Below are 20,817 nucleotides of genomic sequence, written 5' to 3' on the forward strand. Positions count from 1 at the left end.
CCTCCCATTCCACATTCAGAAAGCGCCAGGCCTGGCCGTTGACTCTTACTTCAACACTGGTGACAGGGAGGCCGGAATCTGCTGCTTGAGGCAGCCACACCACTTGGCCTAACGGTAGGGCCGGCCGTGCAAGCGAGCATGCGGTGGAGTCGGGTCTGGCCAAAGCACTCCACCATCACGGTCTATGCTGCCCAAGGCTGGTGGAGTTATTTTGGCACCTGAGGCAGGAAACAGCACAAGCACCTCTCCCTAGAGGACAACAATTAAAATAATAATAATAATAATAATAATAATTCTGTCATGACTCTCCAGATCATCTGCACGATGCACCATCACTGCGCCTAATGCTAGGCCCCACCCTGGCAGGAACATGCGCCACTTTCGTGCGCTGCCTTGGGCGGCCGCTTTCTCTGGGCGGGTGCGGTGGCAGGAGGGCAGCCGGGCAGCCTTTGAATTAGAAACACTCCACGAAGAGCGCCGTCCCGTTTCTTATCACCTTCGCGTTCCCGGGAAGTCGCCCGGAGCCCCGATTCCTGCTTTCCCCCCCGCCTCCCGGAGTAAGGCGCTCCTCGCCGCCTTCCTTCTCGTCACCACCATCCATCATGGCCATCGTTCCCAAGCTCGCCTCCCCTGCCTGTCCCATGGTTCTGGCCGCCCCCTTGGCTCGCAGAAGCGCGGAGCCGTCCATGACATTAGGGAACGGGGGGGGCACACGCTCGACGGGGCGGTGAGGGGGCCGCGGCCGCAGCAGGGCGCGGGGCCGCGGGCGCCGGGGCTGCGCGCGAGGCGGGGGGGAGCAGGGCGCTCGGGCCGGCGGGCGGGCGGGGGCGCGCGCTTGCCCGTCCCCGCCCGCCGCCGCCGCCGGCGAGGCTGGCGCGAGCGCGCGCTGCGAGCGGAGGCAGGCGCCGGCTCCCGCTGCTCGGCGCGGCTCTTCAGTGCGGCGGCGGCGGCGCGGCAGCTTCGCCGGGCGGCCGGGGCAGCGGCGGCGCAGAGAGGGCGCCCGCGGAGGAGCGATGGAGGGCGCCTCCTTCGGAGCCGGCAGGGCAGGCGCGGCGGTGGAGCCCCTGGAGTTCCTCCAGCGGCCTCAGACCCTCCTGAGGATGCTGGCTGGGGTGAGGCAGGAGCGGCGCCGGCGCCTCGCGCGCGGGCCGGGCCGGGCCGGGCGCCTTCGAAGGCCGGCCCGGAGGCACGGGTCTGCGGGCGAGCGGGGCGCCGCGGGGAGCGCAGGTGCCCGGGCAGGAGGGCGCGCCGGGCCGCCTGCCGCGCAAGAGGCCGGCCGTGCCGTGCCGTGCCGTGCCGTGCCTCGCCTCGCCTCGGCGGACAGGCACGGGGCGGGCCGTTCTGCGCCGCGCGCTACGGGCCCGTTGCCGCTCGCCGGCTCGTTAGGCCGGGCCCACGCGACGCCCCCCGGAAGCCCGCTTTCGGAGCAGCGGGGATGGCGATGCGGGGAAGCCGCGCGCCGGGAGGGCGGGGGCTGGGGACCGGGGCCAGAGCAGCCCCTCTCCTGGGCCGGGCGGCCTCCCCTCCCGCGCCCCGCCGCCAGCGGGGCGAGGGAGCCTTCGGGGGCGTCCCCGGCTGCCTGCCTGCCCCCGCCCCGGGCCGTGCGGGCAAGAGGCGGAGGGCGCTCGCCCCCGCCCGACCTTTCTGACTTGCAAACGAACGCTGCGCGCGCGGGCGAAAGCCTGGGGCCAGGAGGCGTTTTCTGCCGCCGCCTGCGTGGAAGCCCCAGCGGCTGGATGCGCCCGCGCCGCTGCCCTGGTTCCGGGAAGGGCCGGGCGGTACCACGGCGGTGCTGGCTCCCTCGCTTCTCCGTCCCTGGAGACGAGAAATGACGGCAGCTTCGACGGCGAGCGGGGGGGGGGGTCGCTGTTGGAAAACTGCCTAGCTGGAAGGCTACAGAAAGATGGGCCAAGGACCGGGGCGGGGCGCGAAGTCAGCCCGGCATCTCTCCAAGGCCTCGTGCGCGCGCGCGGGCGCGCGGAAAGGATGGGTGCACCCTTCTGGTATAATATCAGGGGTGTTGATAGGGCCTGGAGGGGTTCCCAGTGGCTGTACATGGCACCCCCCCACACACATTTTGCGCTAGTGGCAGGCCGTCATCAGCCGACGCCTTTCAAGGGGATCCCGGGTACTGACCTATTCCTTGTTTGTAGACTAGAGCTAGCGTTGGGGGCTGCTCTTGGGGTCTCCTCAATTCAGGAAAGCAAATCTTTGTATGGCTAATTTTTTTGTGATGTTCATACTGTACGTTTAAAGGAGCAGATAACTTCCCAGATGGCTCCAGGGTGTCTGCTGGGTGGGGCATTCAGCCTTCCATTTGAATTTAATACTCCTTATTTAGACAGCACCATTGATGTACAGAATAAATAACATGAGCAGATAGCCCCCTGCCCCAAAGCTGCTCACAAAAATATACAAGTACAATATTCAAACGATACATGAAATACAAGTTTAAAGCAGAAATATCACAACTATTTAACTAAACAAACAACCCCCCCCCCCGCCGCCCAAACAGACATTCTACGTATCCAAAGCAAAAACCCATCAGCAACAGTGCCAGAGGCGAGCTAGAATAATCTACAGCCTCCCACCCCACCCAGGCAGGGGGATGGGCAGAGCAGATGAGGAAAAAAAATGCCTTCATTGGAACAGCATCTCTCCCTTGAAGCAGTGCCTCCCAGGTACAGCTCCAGCTCCAGCTGCAGCAACAAAAACAGTGAAGAGGCTTGTGGCACCTTAAAGAGTAAGGGCGCAATCCTATGCATGTTTAGACAGAGAAAAGGCCTACAACTCCCAGCATTTCCCAGCCAGCGTTGCAGCCTAAGAGACTTACTATGGCATGGGTTTTCACGGGCTGGTGTCCAGTTCATCAGATACCTGAAGTGTTATCCTCCGTTGGCAGGTGAGGAGGAAAAAAATGTAACAGTGGGGTCAAATGGTCATGAAATGCAAAAAAAAAAAAAAAAAAAGTCTGTGGCAATTCTATGCAAAGCTTAAGCAGTATTTCATGATAACACAGTCATCCTAGCATTACTAAGGGCGCAATCCTATGCATGTTTAGACAGAAAAAATTCCTACAACTCCCAGCATGCTGGCTGGGGAAAGCTAGGAGTTGTAGGATTTTTTTTCTGTCTAAATATGCATGGGATTGCACCCTAAATTAATTAACACGTGTAGTGGGACAAGCTACCATTATCTTGATTCAAGCCCAAGTGGATCGAGTAAAACTTCTTCATAAGTTCCAGTTCAGCAATTTCACACTGGAGTCTCCCTTTGAAAAGATGCTTTTGGAGAATGGCTATTTTCAGGTCAACATCAGAGTGTTAACAACAACAACAACAACTTCATTTCTATACCTCCCCATAGCCAAAGCTCTCTGGGTGGTTTACAACAATTTCATAACAAATAAATTTTAGAGCCTTAATCCTGGAGCATGCCCCCTTGGGTGCTCCTTGGAAAGAATTCAGCATTTTTAAAAAATACCCAACTGCATGCTTTGGCAATCCTCCCCAAGAAAAGAGGGTCCTAAACTAAAAAGGCAACTGGTTCATCAACTTAGGTGGCAAGAAGGTGTCATAGCTGATGATCTGGGAGACTGAAATGTGCTCTTGCCCCTGGTTTTTGAATGTTGCCCTTCCTGATGTCAGATTTGTCCTGTCTGACCTATGTAGAAGGCAGAAGGACATTTTTGGCAGGTGACTGCATATGCTGCCTTGGAAGGGAAGCAGGAAGATGAGCCTCTGATGTTGTGGTGGATATTATTAGGTCCTGCAAGAAGTAGTGCCACAGTGGGTATGGAGACAGAGTTGACATCTGAGCCTGTTATGCAGGGCTGGGCAATGTGGGGTCCTCCAGGTGTTTTGGCCTACAGCTCCCATCATCCCTCACCATTGGCTTTGTTGGCTGGGAGTTGAAGGCCAAAACATCTGGAAAGACACAACTTGCCCACCTTTGTCCCTGTGTTTGTGTCTCCATTGTGTATCCTCTTGTTGTTGGTGAGTAGCTGTGTTAGCTTAGGGGCTTGTCTACCACCAAGGCCTGGGAGAGAGAAATGCCGTTGTCCAGGATTGGCTGTAGATCACTGATGGTTGGCCTGTCCTTGCTTTACAGGCAGCCTCCACACCTTTGAAGTTCCAAGCTGGGGTCATAACTTCCAGGCACAACATCTCCGTTTGAACAATGGCAAACTGTATGTTCCATTTCTTGGCTGTCCTTGGGTTTCTAATCCAAGACCAGAAAAGGTGGACTGGTTGACTCAGTGGTGAGAGATGGGCACTTTGCACATGGTCAGACTCTGAGGCTCTCCCGCCTTAAAACAGAGCAGAGGCTCAGAGGATTAAGAGGTGGCAGGCCTGATAGTTGGTAATGAAATAGCTTCTTTCAAAAATCAGTGCTGGATGGAATGTTCCATCTGTGCAAATGGCTTGCCTTGAGGAGGAGATGGATGATATTTCTCCATTGGAGAAGGATGGAGTACGTTTGATAGACTCTCTTGCAAATAGCCACTTACCCTGCTTGCCTGTGGTGAAGTAAGAATTGTCTGACTTGTGACCAAGGTTTGTAAAATGGGAAAGACTCAGTCCTTCCCGCTGCCCCCTCCATGTGTTGTACCAGAAATCATAGAACAGTAGGGTTGGAAGGGGCCTATATGACCATCGAGTCCAACCACCAAATGACTAATATAGCTGTGTCAGGCTCCTGGCCTCTTCAGAGGAGCACTGGGATTCCACAGCAAACCCCACTCACACAGAAGATGCAGGGCAGCCTGAGGAGCCCTAGCACAACAGGGATGTCTTGCCTGGTCCCCGAAAAAATCCCTTTGACCCCATCCCATGCCCTGCCTTGTTGCCCGACTCTCCTCCCTCATCTCATGGCTCTCCAGGTTACGGTGGACCAGGGGGAAGAATCGGAGACATCATGGGAGTGCTTGCCTGGCCGCCAGAATAGCCATTTGCCCAGGGTCTACTCAGGAGGAGGGAGAAGCCCCAGCTGCAATCACTGACCCAGGGAGAAAAGTTGCTGACCACATATATAAGCCTTCTGTCTCCTCCCAGAGAGCCTCGTGTGGCGCAGAGTGGTAGGCGGCAGTACTGCAACCAAAACTCTCCCCACGACCTGAGTTCGATCCCAGTGGAAGCTGGGTCTCGGGTAGCCGGCTTAGGTCGACTCAGCCCTCCATTCTTCCGAGGTTGGTAAAATGAGGACCCAGCTTGCTGGTGGAAAGGTAGTCACGACTGGGGAAGGCAATGGCAAACCACCCCGCTATAGTCTGCCATGAAAATGCCAGTGCAAGCGGCGTCCCTCTGGGGGTCAGTAATGACCTGGTGCTTGCACGGGAGGAACCTTTCCTTTCCTCCTCCCAGACCTTTGCTGGCTTAACAGCTCATATTGAGCTCTTTGCTCATGGACAGTTAAGCTAGTAAATATTGTTGTGGGCTAGTAAGCTTTCTGGACTTACTTGCAAGGTAAGTATCCTGTTTTGTATCCTTGAAGAACAGGAATGATGGGATTTGGAAAGGGGCCAATGGAGTGTTCATCTTTGGAGCATGCGCAAGTGTCTTCTGACCTACTTTCATGTGTTCTGGGGCTGAAAGCTGGTCCTGGAGCCAAGTCATCTTGAGCTGAACCCGTGCCACATCAGGAGTGTGACAGCTCAGGCAGATCTTCCATATCTGCATCATCTAACCCCCACTGTCCAATTAGGAAATTCTACAATCAAATGCTGCAAGAGAATTCTGGAATTAAAAATGGGTTTCCAGTGGCTAATGCAACACAGCTTGGCCTCCTGATCCATGAGTAATAAAGGTGTCTCATCTCCGAGGTTTGCCAGATGAGAAACAGCAATGCCAGCCCATCGGAGATGGATCATTGGCACCCTTTACTGATAAGGGATCCAAACAAAGAGGGGCCCATGTTAAATTTATAGTCTTCCTCTTAGCATTGCAAAGAGGGTGCTGTGAAACACTTAGCTTCATAACAAAGTCAGGTAGGCCATCAGATAAAGTAACCAGACAGCTCACCCCAGATCGTAAAATGCAACAGATGTATAATAAGGAAACAAGACAGGATGCAATCAAGGAAATATTTTGTGTCACAAACACCTATAACATATCAAGGACAGCTAAAGTGTTTAGCTGTTTTTACGGTTATTTATCTTTATAAGAAGCTTTCAGATTCAGCAGTCGGATTTAGACGTACAAAGATTTAGGGTAGAAATGCATCTTTAGAATGTTTAGATAAGCAACATAAAGTAATCATAGAATAGTAGGGTTGGAAGGGGCCTACAAGGCCATCGAGTCCAACCCCCTATAATAAAAATAGTCTGAAGATATAGTATCCGAAAGTATGTAAAGGAGACTCGGAACACGCAACAGCGGGAGCGACCCTCTTGGATCAGCTTCCCCGAGATGTTGCGTGTAGAATCAGCCAGGTGAACTTGATACTGATCATCATTGCAAACTAGCAAATGTGCTTGACTCTGCTTGAAAGCCCTTGTTTAGAATGATCTTGAATGCTTTATATGTTTGAATTTATGCATGCACCAGCCTTTGCATTTAGTGCTGTTAGGCTGATACTTTTGTAGTAAAAAGACAAATCGTGTCTGAGTGTTTCTTAAAAATAAGAATTCTGTATCACCCATACTGAGAGTGAAGGGTCAAGCTTGCTCCATGATGGTATTTGATTTCATGAGGAATCTAAATATAAATACAGTCCATCAGTAATCAGAGGTGGCCAGCATATCGACAATATATTTTGAGAGAATCTCTGAACCAGGGCAAAAGGCCACAGCAAGTCTCCCTCAGTCCAGAGGGAATGTGAAGTGTTAACAATATAATTTATTTAATACTTTTATGCCACTCCCCCCTCCCCCGCAAGAGCAGAGGATGGTGTATGTGGACTCTGCTCCCCCTCCCCTTTATCCTCAACAATTCTGCGAGGTAGGTTAGGCTGAGAAATAGTGCCTGGTCCAAGATCATGAAGGGAGCTTGATGGCCGAGCAGAGATTTGAACCCAGGCCTCCCTGGTCTAGGTCCAACAGTCTAACCACGATGCCACCATTGGCTTTCTAGTAGTTATACAGCATCATCAGCGTACATGCTGCTTTACAGCATAAGTGCACACACCCAGAGGTCTCTGCCAGGAGAAATTTACAACCTATGTTTCAACAGCGTGGGAAAGGAGGAAATAGACATTTGAATTAGATTAGGAATAGACCACAGGTGGTCCAAGGGACTCAGTCCAATTTGAGGGGCTCGCCTTCTCTTCCTTCCATATCTTAGCTGCTCACTCCTTACTGTGTATATGTGTATGAAGCAAGACATAACATAAATGTACAGCTGAATCAACAAAAGCAATTAAGCCGCTGCTTCACTTTAAGCATGTGAATAACCTCATGTACAGTCTGTTTCAGGAAATACATCTATGCATGGGAGCATTCACAAGACCACTTATCATAGATTAGTTTATCCTTTAAGACCTTTGTGCTCCTTAATTCATGCAGTCACAGCGTATAAGAATGGGAACAGAAGACTCTCCACTTTCCAAAGGATGCTGAAAGGAAAAAGTGGCAGTTCTAATCTAGCTTTCCCCAACCTGGTGTGCTCCCAGATGTTTTGGACTTCAACTCCTGTCAGCTCCTGCCTGCATGGCCAATGGCCAGGAATCCTGGAAGTGGTAGTCTACAACATCTGGAAGGCACCAGGTTGGGGAAGGCTGTTCTCATCTAGAGTAGGTTTGGGCTTTTCTTTCTTTATATAAACCCTGTAAGAGAGAAGGGGACAGCCTTCTCCTGTAGTGCCTGAGGGCAGTTGTTGAAAGAGCGATTACATTCTTGCACAGAAGGAACTTTCATGCAGCAAGCTATAGTCCGTGTGTAAAATGTCTCTCACGATGCTTGAATGAATACACATACATTTTTCACTGCATCTGGGTGTTTATATTTATTTTCAGCAGATTGTTGTATAATATAGGGAGGTGATTGTAGTTTTGAGCTTACTTTTGTCATATGTTTGCCATATAAAAGTTACAGCTCCCGGCATTACAGGCCTTCTGGGTGCCCCGAAGACTCACTTGTTTATCTGAGTTTGGATTCTATTGGGGCTGTTGTGTGTATATTACTGTTCAGTTTTAGCTCTTAATTTTGATTTTATCTTTGCTTTCACGTTGTTCTCATTGGTTTATTGTGTTTTGCAGTTTTGTTTTATGCTGTTTCAGGAGGGCTCACTCTAATTTTTTATTCATTAGATGTATAAAATTGCACCCTCTGTCTAGCAGGCACTCGGGGTGATGTACAGTAAAGATGTTAAAACTTCACATAGAACCAAAGGAACAAAAGCATAGCATGAAATGTACGAGCGGACTTAAAATTAAAGAATGGCAAAGCATTAGACACTGAAAGCCTGCCAGAACGGAGCAGCCCTTACTGCCCATTTAAAGCAGAACACGCAGGGAGCCAATCTCGCCTCCTTCGGGAGAAGTGCCGCAATCAAAAAGGCCACGTCTTGAGTACCTGCCAACCTAGCCTCTTCAGGTAGTGGGATATATAACAGGACCTCCAATGATGACCATCGGTTACAGGCAGGTTCATATAAAAGAAGGGAGTCCCACAGATATCCTGGCCCCAAACCATTTAGGGCTTTGTAGGTCAAAACCAGCACCTTGAATTGCGCCCAGAGCGAAACTGGAAGCCAGTGAAGTTGTTTTAAGACTAGTGTAATGCGGTTTACAAAGTACACACACCTGACAAAAATCTAGCTGCTGCATTTTGCACTAGCTGTAGTTTCTGAATGCTTTCCAAGGGCAACCCCACCTAGCAATATGGTAATTCAATTAGAGGTGATTAAGGCATGAATCTCTGTGGCCAGATCTTCCTTTCCTAAGAAAAGGTGCCTCAGACACAGCTTGGCAAAGGCAGTTATAAATATTTTAAATAGATAAATTAATGAATTTCAGAACTAAGAAACTTTATTCAATAATAGCAGTGGCAACAAGGAAATGACCTTTATAGGCAAGACTCAGTCAAATGTCTCTTTGATATTTGGCTTGGCTTTAAAACAACCTTCGAGATAAGTGCAGGAAAAATTAACAAGACCACCCGAATTCTGACTAGTCTAGCCAAGCCTATTTGTTGCCAGTCATTTGTGGCACGTTGATCACCTGAAAGAAAAGCTACCCAAGAACTTCCTTCCAATATGCAGAAGTTTCTGCACCTTGTCACCTGCTGGTGATCTTACTCACCCCAGGCAACCAGGCCAGTAGCTATCTACAAGTTTGTATTAACAAAGTTAAGCTTCTCTTCAGGCTTTCCTGACAAAAGAGCATCACACAAACAATGCAATTTACTGGTGATTGTTGGCTGCTGGTATGTAGCAATTGTTCACACCTAACCCCTGTGGTCTGAAGTGGTACAGTCTAGGAAAAGCTCTACCACTTGATGCTGCTGATCATATGTTACCTTCTAAGCAACCATGTGGGTGAGGTCTTTTCTGTAGTATTGGCACTCCAAGGTATTGATTCCTTGCGAGAGACTAGCATGATATTGGGCCCTGTCCAATATCAGTGTTAAAACACTAGCACTGTGGGATGAACCCATGGAAAAGTGCCTCTCCTGTGACTAATGTAACATTTGAAGGTCACCTGTATACAATAGCCATCAGGACTGACCTTCACACAACCAATCCCTTCCTTCTCTCCCTCTGTTTTCTTTTCCAAAATGAGCAAGTTTCTTGCACCAGGAGAGCCAGGAGGAACAGCTGAATTATTCTTATAGAGGAGAGATGGTGGAAACACGGAACTATTTATTATTATTGTTATTTTCATTTCTATACTGCCCAATAGCTGACGCTCTCTTGGTAGTTCACAACAGTTCACAAAAATTACAAACCACAGATAAAACATAATAAAACATCGTATAAAGTTCTTGGTTTCATCTGCTGGTTTCATCTGTTCAGTAATCCAGAGCAGTTTCTACCGCTGTCTTGTGTTTAACTCCTTTTCTAGTAGCCTGTAGATGTTGTGGATGAAAATTATGCTCAAAGAACTTTGCACATCCAGTTTCTACCCAGGTAGATTATTTCTGAAGTCGCTTGTAGACTGTTTGCCACAAATTAGACAAATATAAATTCTACCACAGGGCTCAAAAAAGCATGCTACTAGTAGCAGATAGGGATGTACGAAAGTGACTTACTTTTTCGCGGATTCTGTTCATGGGGGGGAGGCGTTCCGTCCCTCCCCCCAGAATCCTCGATGGGGGGGGAGGCGATCCGGTCCTCCCCCCCGGAATCCTCGACAGCCAGCTCTGCTCTGCGGCGGCTCCGCAGAGCAGCCAGCCAGGCCAGGGCCGTCCGCAGCCGGATTTCCGTCCGCGGTGGCTGCTGGGTAAAAACAACAACAAAAAACAGCATACACAAATGGCAGCGGCTACGGCCACCGCCATTTGCGTTCCTTATTTTTCACCGTCTTAGTCTACGTAAATATTTACATAGACTATTACGGCGAAAATAAAGGGGAACGCAAATAACATAGTGGGCGCTATTTGCGTCCCTTTTTGATTCACCGTTTTAGCCTACGTAAATACGTAGGCTAAGATGGCGAAAAATAAGGAACGCAAATGGCGGCGGCCATAGCCGCCACCATTTGCATACGCGTTTTGTTTATTTTTTTTAAACCAGGATGTGATAGGCTACGTAAGTCTTTACGTAGCCTATCACGTCTCTAAAAAAAAAACAACCCCAAATGACCAGACTGCAAATGGCGGCGGCAGCCGGTCGGAAAACCAGCCACCGCTGCCGAAGCCGGAGCTGCTGCTGCCCGGAACATCTGCCCCAGGTAAGTTTCGTCCCGGGGGGGATCCACGGGGGTGGCGGGGGGGTGGCAGGCCGTTCCGCCACAGATTTCGGGGGGCCGAATGCACTGGCATTCGGCCTCACCGAGATCTGTGGCGGAATTCTCTGACATCCCTAATAGCAGGTAGCAAGTTCAAACAGTTTGTGGCTAGGCAATGCACACTGCTAGATCCTTAGTAAAGAAAGGATAGAGTTGTGCATTCATTGCACTTCCAAAACAGACCCTTTCTCCAGGCTTCCCTGGCTTAAGACAATCTGCTTGTACAAAGCAAATACTTGCTGCTAGCCAATTCTATAAAAGCATGTGGTCATTCCTAGCTCGAGGCAAGCTCATTCTCTTTGTGTTAGGAACTGGTTTAAATGGATGTAATCAGGATTTTTGGCCACCTAATGCGAAGAGAAAACTCCCTGGAAAAGACCCTGATGCTGGGAAAGACTGAAGGCAAAAGGAGAAGGGGACGGCAGAGGATGAGATGGCTAGATAGCATCACGGATGCAATGAATATGAACTTGAGCACGCTCCGGGAGAGAGCGCAGGACAGGAAGGCCTGGCGTGCTATGGTCCATGGGGTCACGAAGAGTCGGACACGACTGAACGACTGAACAACAAAATCAGGATTAAGAGGTTTACATCTTGCACTGGTGCCAGTGAAGGGGTTTCCTTCCCTTATTTTGGTCCCCCTGGGGAGGATTTTGGGAAAACATAGTTGGGTGTGAAGGTTTAATCCTCCCCTACCCACACATAGTGGTCCCAATTGGGATTCCACGCCCTTAACACTAAGGTGAATAAAATGTTGAGGATCAGCTGCATGTTACATATTTAAGGTAGCATGTAATTCAGCCCTTAACTTTAGTTTCAACCACAATAGATTTCTTTTTCTTTTTTAGATGGTGATGTATCCTGAGCATATTGTTCATTTGATATCTGAATGTATGCATAACAAGCCCTCCTGGAATGACATAAAACTGGAAAGTCCCAACAAATTCTCTCTTCTGCAAACTGGTGTGCTGCTTTTTGTTTTTTTGCAATGGTGGTAACATTTTGCAATTTGTTTTTTCTACAATCCATATTTGCAAAATAAAATGAAATTTTAGCTAATTTCCTTTTTAAATCTTAACTATTTAAATAAAATAAGAATTTATTTTAAATGACAGGAGCTACAATGTGGCTGAACCTCATCAAGCTAGACAAAACATTTGAAATAAATAAATATGGAACCCAGTCCCCCCACCCCAGGATTATGGGCTCTCTGGTCCCTGACCTCCCAGCATTTGCTTCTTTCTTTCTTTCTTTCTTTGTTTATTATTTCATCATGCACTGCCCTCACAAGGAGGCTTACAATATTATAAAAACAAGAGCATACAAATTAAACACAGACATACAGAGCAGTAGGTAATGATTTTAAAGCACCCAATGCAGACAGGAATACATGTGTCTTCAGGGGTTCTTTTTAAGCCAGCAGTGACGAGGCCATACCTATCTCCCTGGGCAGGGAGTTCCAAAAGTGTGAGGCCACCACTGAGAAAGCCCTCTCCCTAGTACCAGCCTCGTGGCTCTTGCTGGTGGGCCAGAGAGAAGGGCCTCTGATGCTGATCTGGATGTTGGGCAGGCTTATACAGTTGTAGGTGATCCTTCAGATAACGTGGTCCCAAACCATTTGGGGCTTTACAGGCGAAATCCAGCCCCTTGAATTGGACCTGGGAACTTAATGTAAATGATACAGAATAGGAGCAGTATGATCCGAATGCTTAATTCCCACAAGCATTCTAGCTGCCGCATTCAGTACCAGTTGCGGTTTCCAAATCGTCACCAAGGGCAGCCCCATGTAGAGTGCATTGCAGTAATCTAACCTGAATGTAACCAAGACATGTGTCACGGTGGCTAGGTCAGCTTTGTCTAAATAATGCCGCAGCTGCCAAACCAGTCTATGCTGGTGAAAAGCACTCCTGGCAGCCGATGCCACCTGCACCTCCACAGACAGCGCTGTGTCTAGGAGCGCTCCCGGACTGCGTACCTGGTCCTTCAGGGGGAGTGTCCCCCCATCCCTGTCTTGCCCACATACTGCCTTTCTGCCCAAACATGTAGACATTACTCTGGAAAAGACGCTGATGCTGGGAAAGACTGAAGGCAAAAGGAGAAGGGGACAACAGAGGATGAGATGGCTAGATAGCATCACCGATGCAATGAATATGAACTTGAGCACACTCCGGGAGAGAGCGCAGGACAGGAAGGCCTGGCGTGCTATGGTCCATGGGGTCACGAAGAGTCGGACACGACTGAACAACTGAACAACAAAGAACAGAGGAAGCTGCCTTATACTAAGTCAAACCATGGTTCCATCTAGCCCAGTATTGTCGACACTGACTGGCAGCAGCGCTCCAGGGTTTCAGGCAGGATTCCTTCCTAGCCCTGCCTGGAGATGCTGGGGATCGAACCTGGTGCTTTGCCACTGAGCTATGGCCCTCGGTGTGTTTTTCTTAGCCAGACTGGCCTTTCACTTTGCTCGCAGCAGCTGCAATTTCTGTTAGTGTTCTGTGTCTCAAGCAGTTGGGACATTCCATGGGCCCTCATTGGGCAGGGCAACAGAGGTGTTTGCCTTGTGAAGAGGGTGTTGGGCCTTCTTAGTCCTGTGTAATACTTATAGTGAAAGCGGACCGTTCACCCCACACATGAAATGCTTCCTGTGCCCCCTCTCAGCTTGCGTTTGTTTTGTGTTTTAAACAGGATCGCGGGTGTTGTTTCTCTCTGGGGGTTTTGTGTTTGGTATAAGATGCTTCTTGGTGGGGGAAAAAAGCAGGACCAGCGTGTGAACAGATGGGCAGCAAGATCAGGCAAATGCCAGCCATGTTATTTTTCCTCTGCATTTTGCCATGTAGATAGGATGGGTTGGATGAGTGGGACGAATAGGCCTGTTGTTCACCATCTGTATCAGATGTTTATATCCAGGCAGAGTTTATCCATCCTTGAATCTGGTGCACAAATTGGACTCCTGAAATTTTAAGTTTGAAACAAATAGGTTTTTAGTTTTCAATGTTTTGCCTGTGACAAAGTGATGGAAACCAAATGGGCAGTGGGAACAGATTGGAGGGAGAGAATAAGGTAAGGAATAAAAATGGGGCATTGAAGGAAAGGGACTTTACATGTCAGTGAACTGGATTTGAGTGAGCCAGTTTTTGGGGTGGGTATGCGCTTGGGAAAGTAAGGGATGCATGCAAGGAATTGCACCATTAGGGTGACTGTGTAAAAATCCATTTATTTCTGGCTGAGAAGCAACAGCAGGGAAAGAGCAGCAAGTACAGGCAGTGCAAGTCACAAATGCTGGTAGACCTGGAATCCAGCATGCAGTGGCCACATGGGACTGCTTTTCATAAGTCTCTACTACAGTATTTAATAGCAGGGCCTCCTTAAGATTAAAAAAAGTAATAATAAAAGGGAGGGTGCCATACAGCAAAGCAAAGTCCTGCCTTCCAACGCTATCTTAATTTGGGTTCAACAGAGGGATTGTGTGTTTTGGAGCTCAGACCCCTCTGCCTTGTGGTTAGGTTCTTGGGCAAGTTGCTTTTCTTTTAGCCTCCCAATTTCCTTTCTGGGAAATGAATGTTTTGTGACTGGCCATCCCCACCATGGCAGCCGTTTTATGAATGAGCAAGAACTCCTGTGGCAGCCATTTTGTGAGAGTGCCCATCTCAAGATTTCAAATCTGTCCACTGATTCAGAAAAGTTGGGGGGCCCTGACTTAACATATTGCAACACATGGCTTCTTTGCCTCCAGAAAGATGTCACACAACTTGTCCAAAAACTCACTCTCCCCACCTCTCTCCCCAGAAGCCACCTACACATCCTGAGAAAACCCAGTTTGTGTATTTCCTGGTACTGGCAACCAAACCAAAACATCAAAGGCTCCTTGGTTCGTGAACATAAGGATGAAAGAAGAACACTGCTGGATTAGACCAGAGATGTATGTAGTCCAGCATCATGTTTTCTATAGTGGCCATCAGGATGCCTCCCAACCTGGTATCCCCCAAGCAGAACATGAGGACAAGAACCCCCTCCCACTGCTAACCCTGAGCAACTGGTATTCAGAGGCACGCTGAATGTAACCCTCAGCAAATAACCATCAGACTTGTAGCCACTGATAGCCCTATCCTCCGCTAAGAAGGTGTGTCAGGGTGGAAACTGAGCCGATAGAACCCCAGAGCAGTTCTGATTCTGAGGAGGAATAGCAATCCGTGGGAGAGGAGCGCTCATCTCTCACAGGCACAGCAGCTGGCAGAGATTCCTCCTGCCAGCATTCCTGAGATAGTGTCCCTGGCAGCGAGGGAGTGCAGGAGGGGGGCTTGCTGGACGCTCGACGCCGATGCCAGGAGTGATGACAGCTGGAGGGCGCGGAAAGGAGGCGTAGCGCCTGTTTGGTGCGCAAGCAATGGCCATGTCCCGAGGACCCAAGGGACAGAGGGAGGAACTCTCCTTAGCCCATAAGTTCAGGGTCTTCCCGTGATTCTCCTTCAAACAGGGACCAACTGCCTAACCTGGAGCTTAGGCTACTCTGCTGTTCCTTGCTTAGTCGCTGGTGATTAGCATCTGAAAGAGTCATTAAGTTGTAAAAGGATTAAGGCCTTGAAAAGAATCCTTTTGTCTGTATCTTGAGCTAGCTATTGGAGTAGACTGAAAGAGGCCGCCAGGGTGCTCCTGACAAGGTGGTCCTTACCATATATTTTGGCAGCATATGCCCTGCATGGAGAAGGACTAGCTTTCATCTGCCCTGAATTTCCTGCCAGTCAGCTTCAGTGGATGACCCTGGGTTCCAGTATTGTGAGAGAGGAAGAAAAACACTCTATCCGTCACCATGCATCGTTGTATACTGTATCATGTCCCCCACACTTGCCTTTTACTAAAAAGCCCCAGATGTCTTAACCTTCCCCTAATGGGGGAGTTACACCAGCCCCCAGCTCATTTTGGTTCCCCCTTTCTGCACCCTTTTAAGCTCTACAGCACCTTTTTTGCGATGCAGTGGGCAGAACTGTACACAGTATTCCAAGTGTGGTCGCACCATATTTATTTATTGATTGATTGATCGATCGATCGTATGGCAGATTCACATCGCGTTACAATAAAAACATAGAGCATAATAAATATGAAATGTAAAATATAAAATATAGACAGGAATATTACAAACGTATGTCTAGGTTACAGATACAGTTTTTTACTTCAGTTGTCACAGCCAGGAAATCAGCAAAGTCTCCACTGTAGGCTCAGTTTTGACACTCTGTCACTATGTGTTGGATAGTGTGTTTTTCAGCCCCACAATCACAATTTGATGATGTTATTTTGCCCCATTTATAAAGGGCATCTGCACATCTACCATGACCCATGCGAATTCGGTTCAAGGTTGTCCATATTGCACGGGGCTGGTCAAACCAGGTGGTTTTTCCAAGATGCAGGGCAAGCTTCGGCATTGTGGAGGGCAGTTTCCTAGCCAATGTTGTTTCCACGTGTTGTGGATATTGAAATCATCTTCTAGAAGAGCTTTAGCGGTAGAAATGGCTGGATGTCTTGATCATAGCCTGTTTTGCTCCAAGTAGGTTATGTCATTTAATATTGGTAGCTGGAGATTGTTAATAATCTTCCGATATTCTATATGGTCGCACCATAGATTTGTATAAAGGCATTATGATATTGGTAGTTTTATTTCCAGGCCCTTTCCCTACGATGGATGATGTGCAATGGCCACTAAATTGACATGCATTGTTTCCACTCAGTCTTCCCTTCGATAGCAACAGTTCTAAGGGGAAAATGGATGTTCCTTGTCTGTCTGTATAGCCAGTGCAGTATCTTTGCTGCAGAAAATGAGAATTCATATAATTGGTATTTAAAAAAAATTAAATATAGAATTTAGGATAAGAATTAAGCTTTGCAAAATTGTTGGAAGTGCAGCACCCATCGTAACCCGGGTGTATCAAATGTTATCATGTAATCATGTTGGCGCTGCAAATTTTGATTTTCTCTCATGTCTTTGAACATCTTCAGCCGAGGCCAACCGGTCGCCAGATCTTGTAACTTAAAGTTAATAACTGAGTTATGTTCTTGCTCGTGTGTTTCTTGTTGAACGTGGGATGGAATCACATTTCCATATTAGGCACTTGAGAATGAGTATGATATATATATTTTTTTTTACACAAAATGCTGGATGCAATTACACAGGCACTAAAGTGTTTCTTACTGCTAGAGCTGATGGGATGGGGTAAGGTTGGCACCTGAGCTGTGAGTCAGGGTTTGCCCAGTCCTAATTTCACCTCTGTGTTGAACTCAATACGTAACATGGGGCAATTCACTCTCTCAGCCTTAGCCCCTCTCTGAAATATGGAGATAGTAAACCTGGCCTATCTGGCAGGACTGTTGTAAAGGTTACTTTGGCATTGTATACATGTTAAACATAATTATTATAATTCCTGCTTGGCATGCTTCTTCAGCTGTAGGCCATGCCCTTAACTGGCAGTAGTTTAATGTTTAACTGCAGTTAGAAGCCCCAACTGATGAACCCCTGCTAGTTCTAATGGTAATGATTTGCTTTGATTAGGTTTCAGTCATTTTGTCCTGTCATTAGTTTTGATTTTTCTACATGCAATAATTATAATAATGAATAGTTATAAATATGAGTACATTTAAAAATTAAAACAAGCAATCCAGCTGTAATTTATTGTTCTTTTACCCAGGACGATCAGTTTCTGTTGTTTTAAATCTGTTACTGTTTTATTAAATCTTTGCAGTGCTGCTAGTAAAAAATAAATATTATTTTTATTTTATACTGTAGTATTAAACTTTTATATTGTATCTTATGTTGTATCTTATTATTTTAATTCTTGTGAACCACGCAGAGAGCTTTGGTTATTAGGCGGCACTGAAATGTAATAAATACATTTGGAGTGGGGTTTGAGCACTTTTGGCCTCCCTGGCTATTTAGATATGTCTGGATAGAGCGTCAGACATTAGAATGATTTTATTATTTACATCGTGCCATCATGGTATCTGAATGGTGATGCTGGTGAGAGACCTTCCCATGTCACAGCCATTCCACCCTTGTCACATGCAAATTCATATGCAAATTCAACTCTTCCTGTTGAATTAACAACCACACCAGTTTTCATCATAGACCCCACCTTTTCTTTGGCACCAGAGTAATGACCATTTTTTGGCTCCATACTCAGGATATAGACTGGAATCCTTGCTCGTCTTCACCAGTAGACTAGGATTCTCACCTAGAGCTTTTCTACACGAGGCAGTTAATCGGCTGTACATCCACTGTATCTACTTTTGGTTTTGTCACGGAATTAATGGAGCACTACGGAAGAGCATTTCCTTTCCTGCTTTTCTGCTACATAACCTCGAGGGGGTGGGCATGTCATGACATAGTGGGGTGGCCACATCAGGTGGAAGATTTTGGGCACCATTGAGGATGGCAGATTGACAGACAACACGAGAGTAGCGCTCTTGTGCAGCTCCTGTTAATTTCAGTTAAGCTTCTGCAGGAGAACTTCGGGTTGATTATATCCCATGCAGGCAGCTGGGAGAGAAGGTGTTAGTGTTGCAGAAATTAGCATTACATTAGCAGATCAGAGCAGGTAGACAAATAACCTCCTTTCTCCCACCTTGTTAAAGCACCACCCTTCAGGCCTACGGTTGGATGAATCTGTCTGTCTCAGTTTCTCTCACATTCAGGTTTTTAAAATCGCAAGTTCTTTTTGTCCCAATTGTGGTGAATGTTGCGAATTTTGGGAAATTCTGATCAAAACTGAAGCAAAATTTTCACCCATTTCTACTCTAGCCTAGTTCAGATGTTAGCCCAGTGCTCTGGTAACCACCGTGATGTGGAGATCATGTGAGGGGTATGTGAAACCACATGTTGTGCTCTGGTAATGTCTGAACAGGGCCTCATTCAGTCTCCAGGTTAGAGTCTGGCAAATCTGGTTAGAATCTCCTGTTGAGGAGGTTCCTTCATGGTGTAACCTGCACTGACTGGGTCTTTTGGAGAAGGCTAAAATCTAAATACCGAGCTAGTGTGGTGTAACGTGCCTAGCTAGGGCTGAGGAGACCTGGGTTCAAATCCTCACTCCCCCACAAAGCTCACCAGATGAACTTGGGCCGGTCACTTCCTTACCCTGCCTACTTCAAAGGGTTGTTGTGAGGGCAAAAGGTCTGGGAAGACCCATGTAAGCCACCTTGAGCTCCTTGGAGCAAAGGTGGGATGTAATTACAACAAATAAATTATACTGCTTTCTAGGGTGAGAGGAATGAGCAGTAATGTCGGATTTAGGGCTGTTTCGCACGTGAATGATCATCATTTGATCAGGGCCAGCTCCAAAAGTTGGCGCAGCTGGGCATCTGCCGAGGGCCCACACCCGAGCAGAGGCCCGCTGACGAGAGCCCCCTGGAATCTCTCCTCTTCACCCTCGCAACCTGCTTGTTTACCTGCCTCTCACTCTGATGCAGAAAATGGAGGTGGTGAGAACGAGGAGGAAGAGATGCCTCTGCGTGCTTGCTCCTGAGCGAGAGGTCTCTGTCTGTCAGGCAAGCAAGTGAGAGCAATGAGGAGAAAATGAGGAGGAGCCGTAGCAGCTGGGGACAAGGGCGGTGAGAAAGTTGGCTTATGGAGGGAAGGGGCCCGTTGTGGGTGTCTTGCCCAAGGGCCCCCAGAAGCCTAGAGCCGGCGCTGCACTTGACGATGGTAATATTCAGAGATGACCGTGAACACAATAGAGTCGGTTCACACATTCAGCTGCCAGTGATGTGAAATCCAGTGATGTCCCCGTTGGTGTGAACCAGCCTCTGGTTTTCCACAGCACCTTGTATTAGCAGAATTCTATGTCGTTAAGTCATGTCCGACTCTTCGTGACCCCATGGACTACAGCACGCCAGGCCTTCCTGTCCTGCGCTCTCTCCCGGAGCGTGCCCAAGTTCATATGCATTGCATCGGTGATGCTATCTAGCCATCTCATCCTCTGCCGTCCCCTTCTCCTTTTGCCTTCCGTCTTTCCCAGCATCAGGGTCTTTTCCAGGGAGTTTTCTCTTCGCGTTAGGTGGCCGAAATATTTGAGCTGCAGTTGCTTTTTGCAGGTTTTATTTGATGCTATGTTTTTGGAATGTTTGCTGCTGTTGCTGTTTTTATCGCCACACTGCTCTCTATTGTGTGAGTTTCATTGTTGTACGCCGCCTTGGAAGGCCTCCTGTGCTGAAAGGTGGCCAAGAAATATTATAAATAAATAAATAAATAAATGAATGAATGACCTTTGTGCAGTCAGGTAGACGTGTCAGATTCAAACCCTTCTCCGCCATAAGTCTCCACTGACCTTGTGCCAATCGCTGTCTCTCAGCCTAATTTACCTTGCAGGGCTGTTGTGAGGATAAATGGGAGCAGGAGGAATATACGCTGCCCTGAACTCCTTGGAGGAGGAGGAGTGGGATAAAATGTAAGCAGATGAATAAGCCAGTGTTTTGCAGATGCACCAACGACAGAATCGCTTCTGAGAGGTCATGAGGGAGGAGCCATAGCTCCAAGGATAGCACACCTGCTTGGCATGCAGAAGGCCCCAGATTCAATCCCGGCAGCATCTCCCGGTGGGGCAAGGAAGGAGTCCTGCCTGAAACCCTGTGGAGCCACAGCTGCCGGTCAGTGTTGACAATACTGGGCAAGGGGGACTCCTGGGCTGACTCAGGATAAGGCAGCTTCCGATGCCCTGCGTTCTTAGTATGCCTGGAAACACCGAGAGGAGGATGAGGATGTTTGGAGCCGAGGTGTGGGCGGGGAGAGGAAGGATGCCTTCCCTCTCCTGACCCATTGCCTGAATAACCTGATGACACTTTCCCTTCTCAGTTGCTCATGCTGCCCAAATGCACCTCCTCTCTGGCAACGTGTGTGTTTTCCTTACATTGCTGTTGGCATTTCCAGCAGCAACAAGCAAAGAACTGTTTTCACAG

At 48.2% G+C, this 20,817-nt stretch overlaps 1 protein-coding gene across 1 annotated transcript in view; it reads left to right on the forward strand.

The window, feature by feature from the left end:
- The first annotated feature begins 929 nt into the window (after positions 1-929).
- The window catches only part of SYNGR3 (synaptogyrin 3), a 37,350-nt gene continuing 17,462 nt past the window's right edge, over positions 930-20,817 (forward strand). Inside the window, exon 1 of the mRNA XM_084819015.1 lies at positions 930-1,112. Within this exon, the coding sequence (XP_084675141.1) occupies positions 1,014-1,112 (99 nt within the window). The 5' untranslated portion in view covers positions 930-1,013. The remainder of the gene's footprint in view (positions 1,113-20,817) is intronic.

Source organism: Heloderma suspectum, chromosome 12 (assembly GCF_057233095.1).
Source record: "Heloderma suspectum isolate Gila_16-S chromosome 12, 16-S_ref, whole genome shotgun sequence".
NCBI classification, from domain to species: domain Eukaryota; kingdom Metazoa; phylum Chordata; class Lepidosauria; order Squamata; family Helodermatidae; genus Heloderma; species Heloderma suspectum.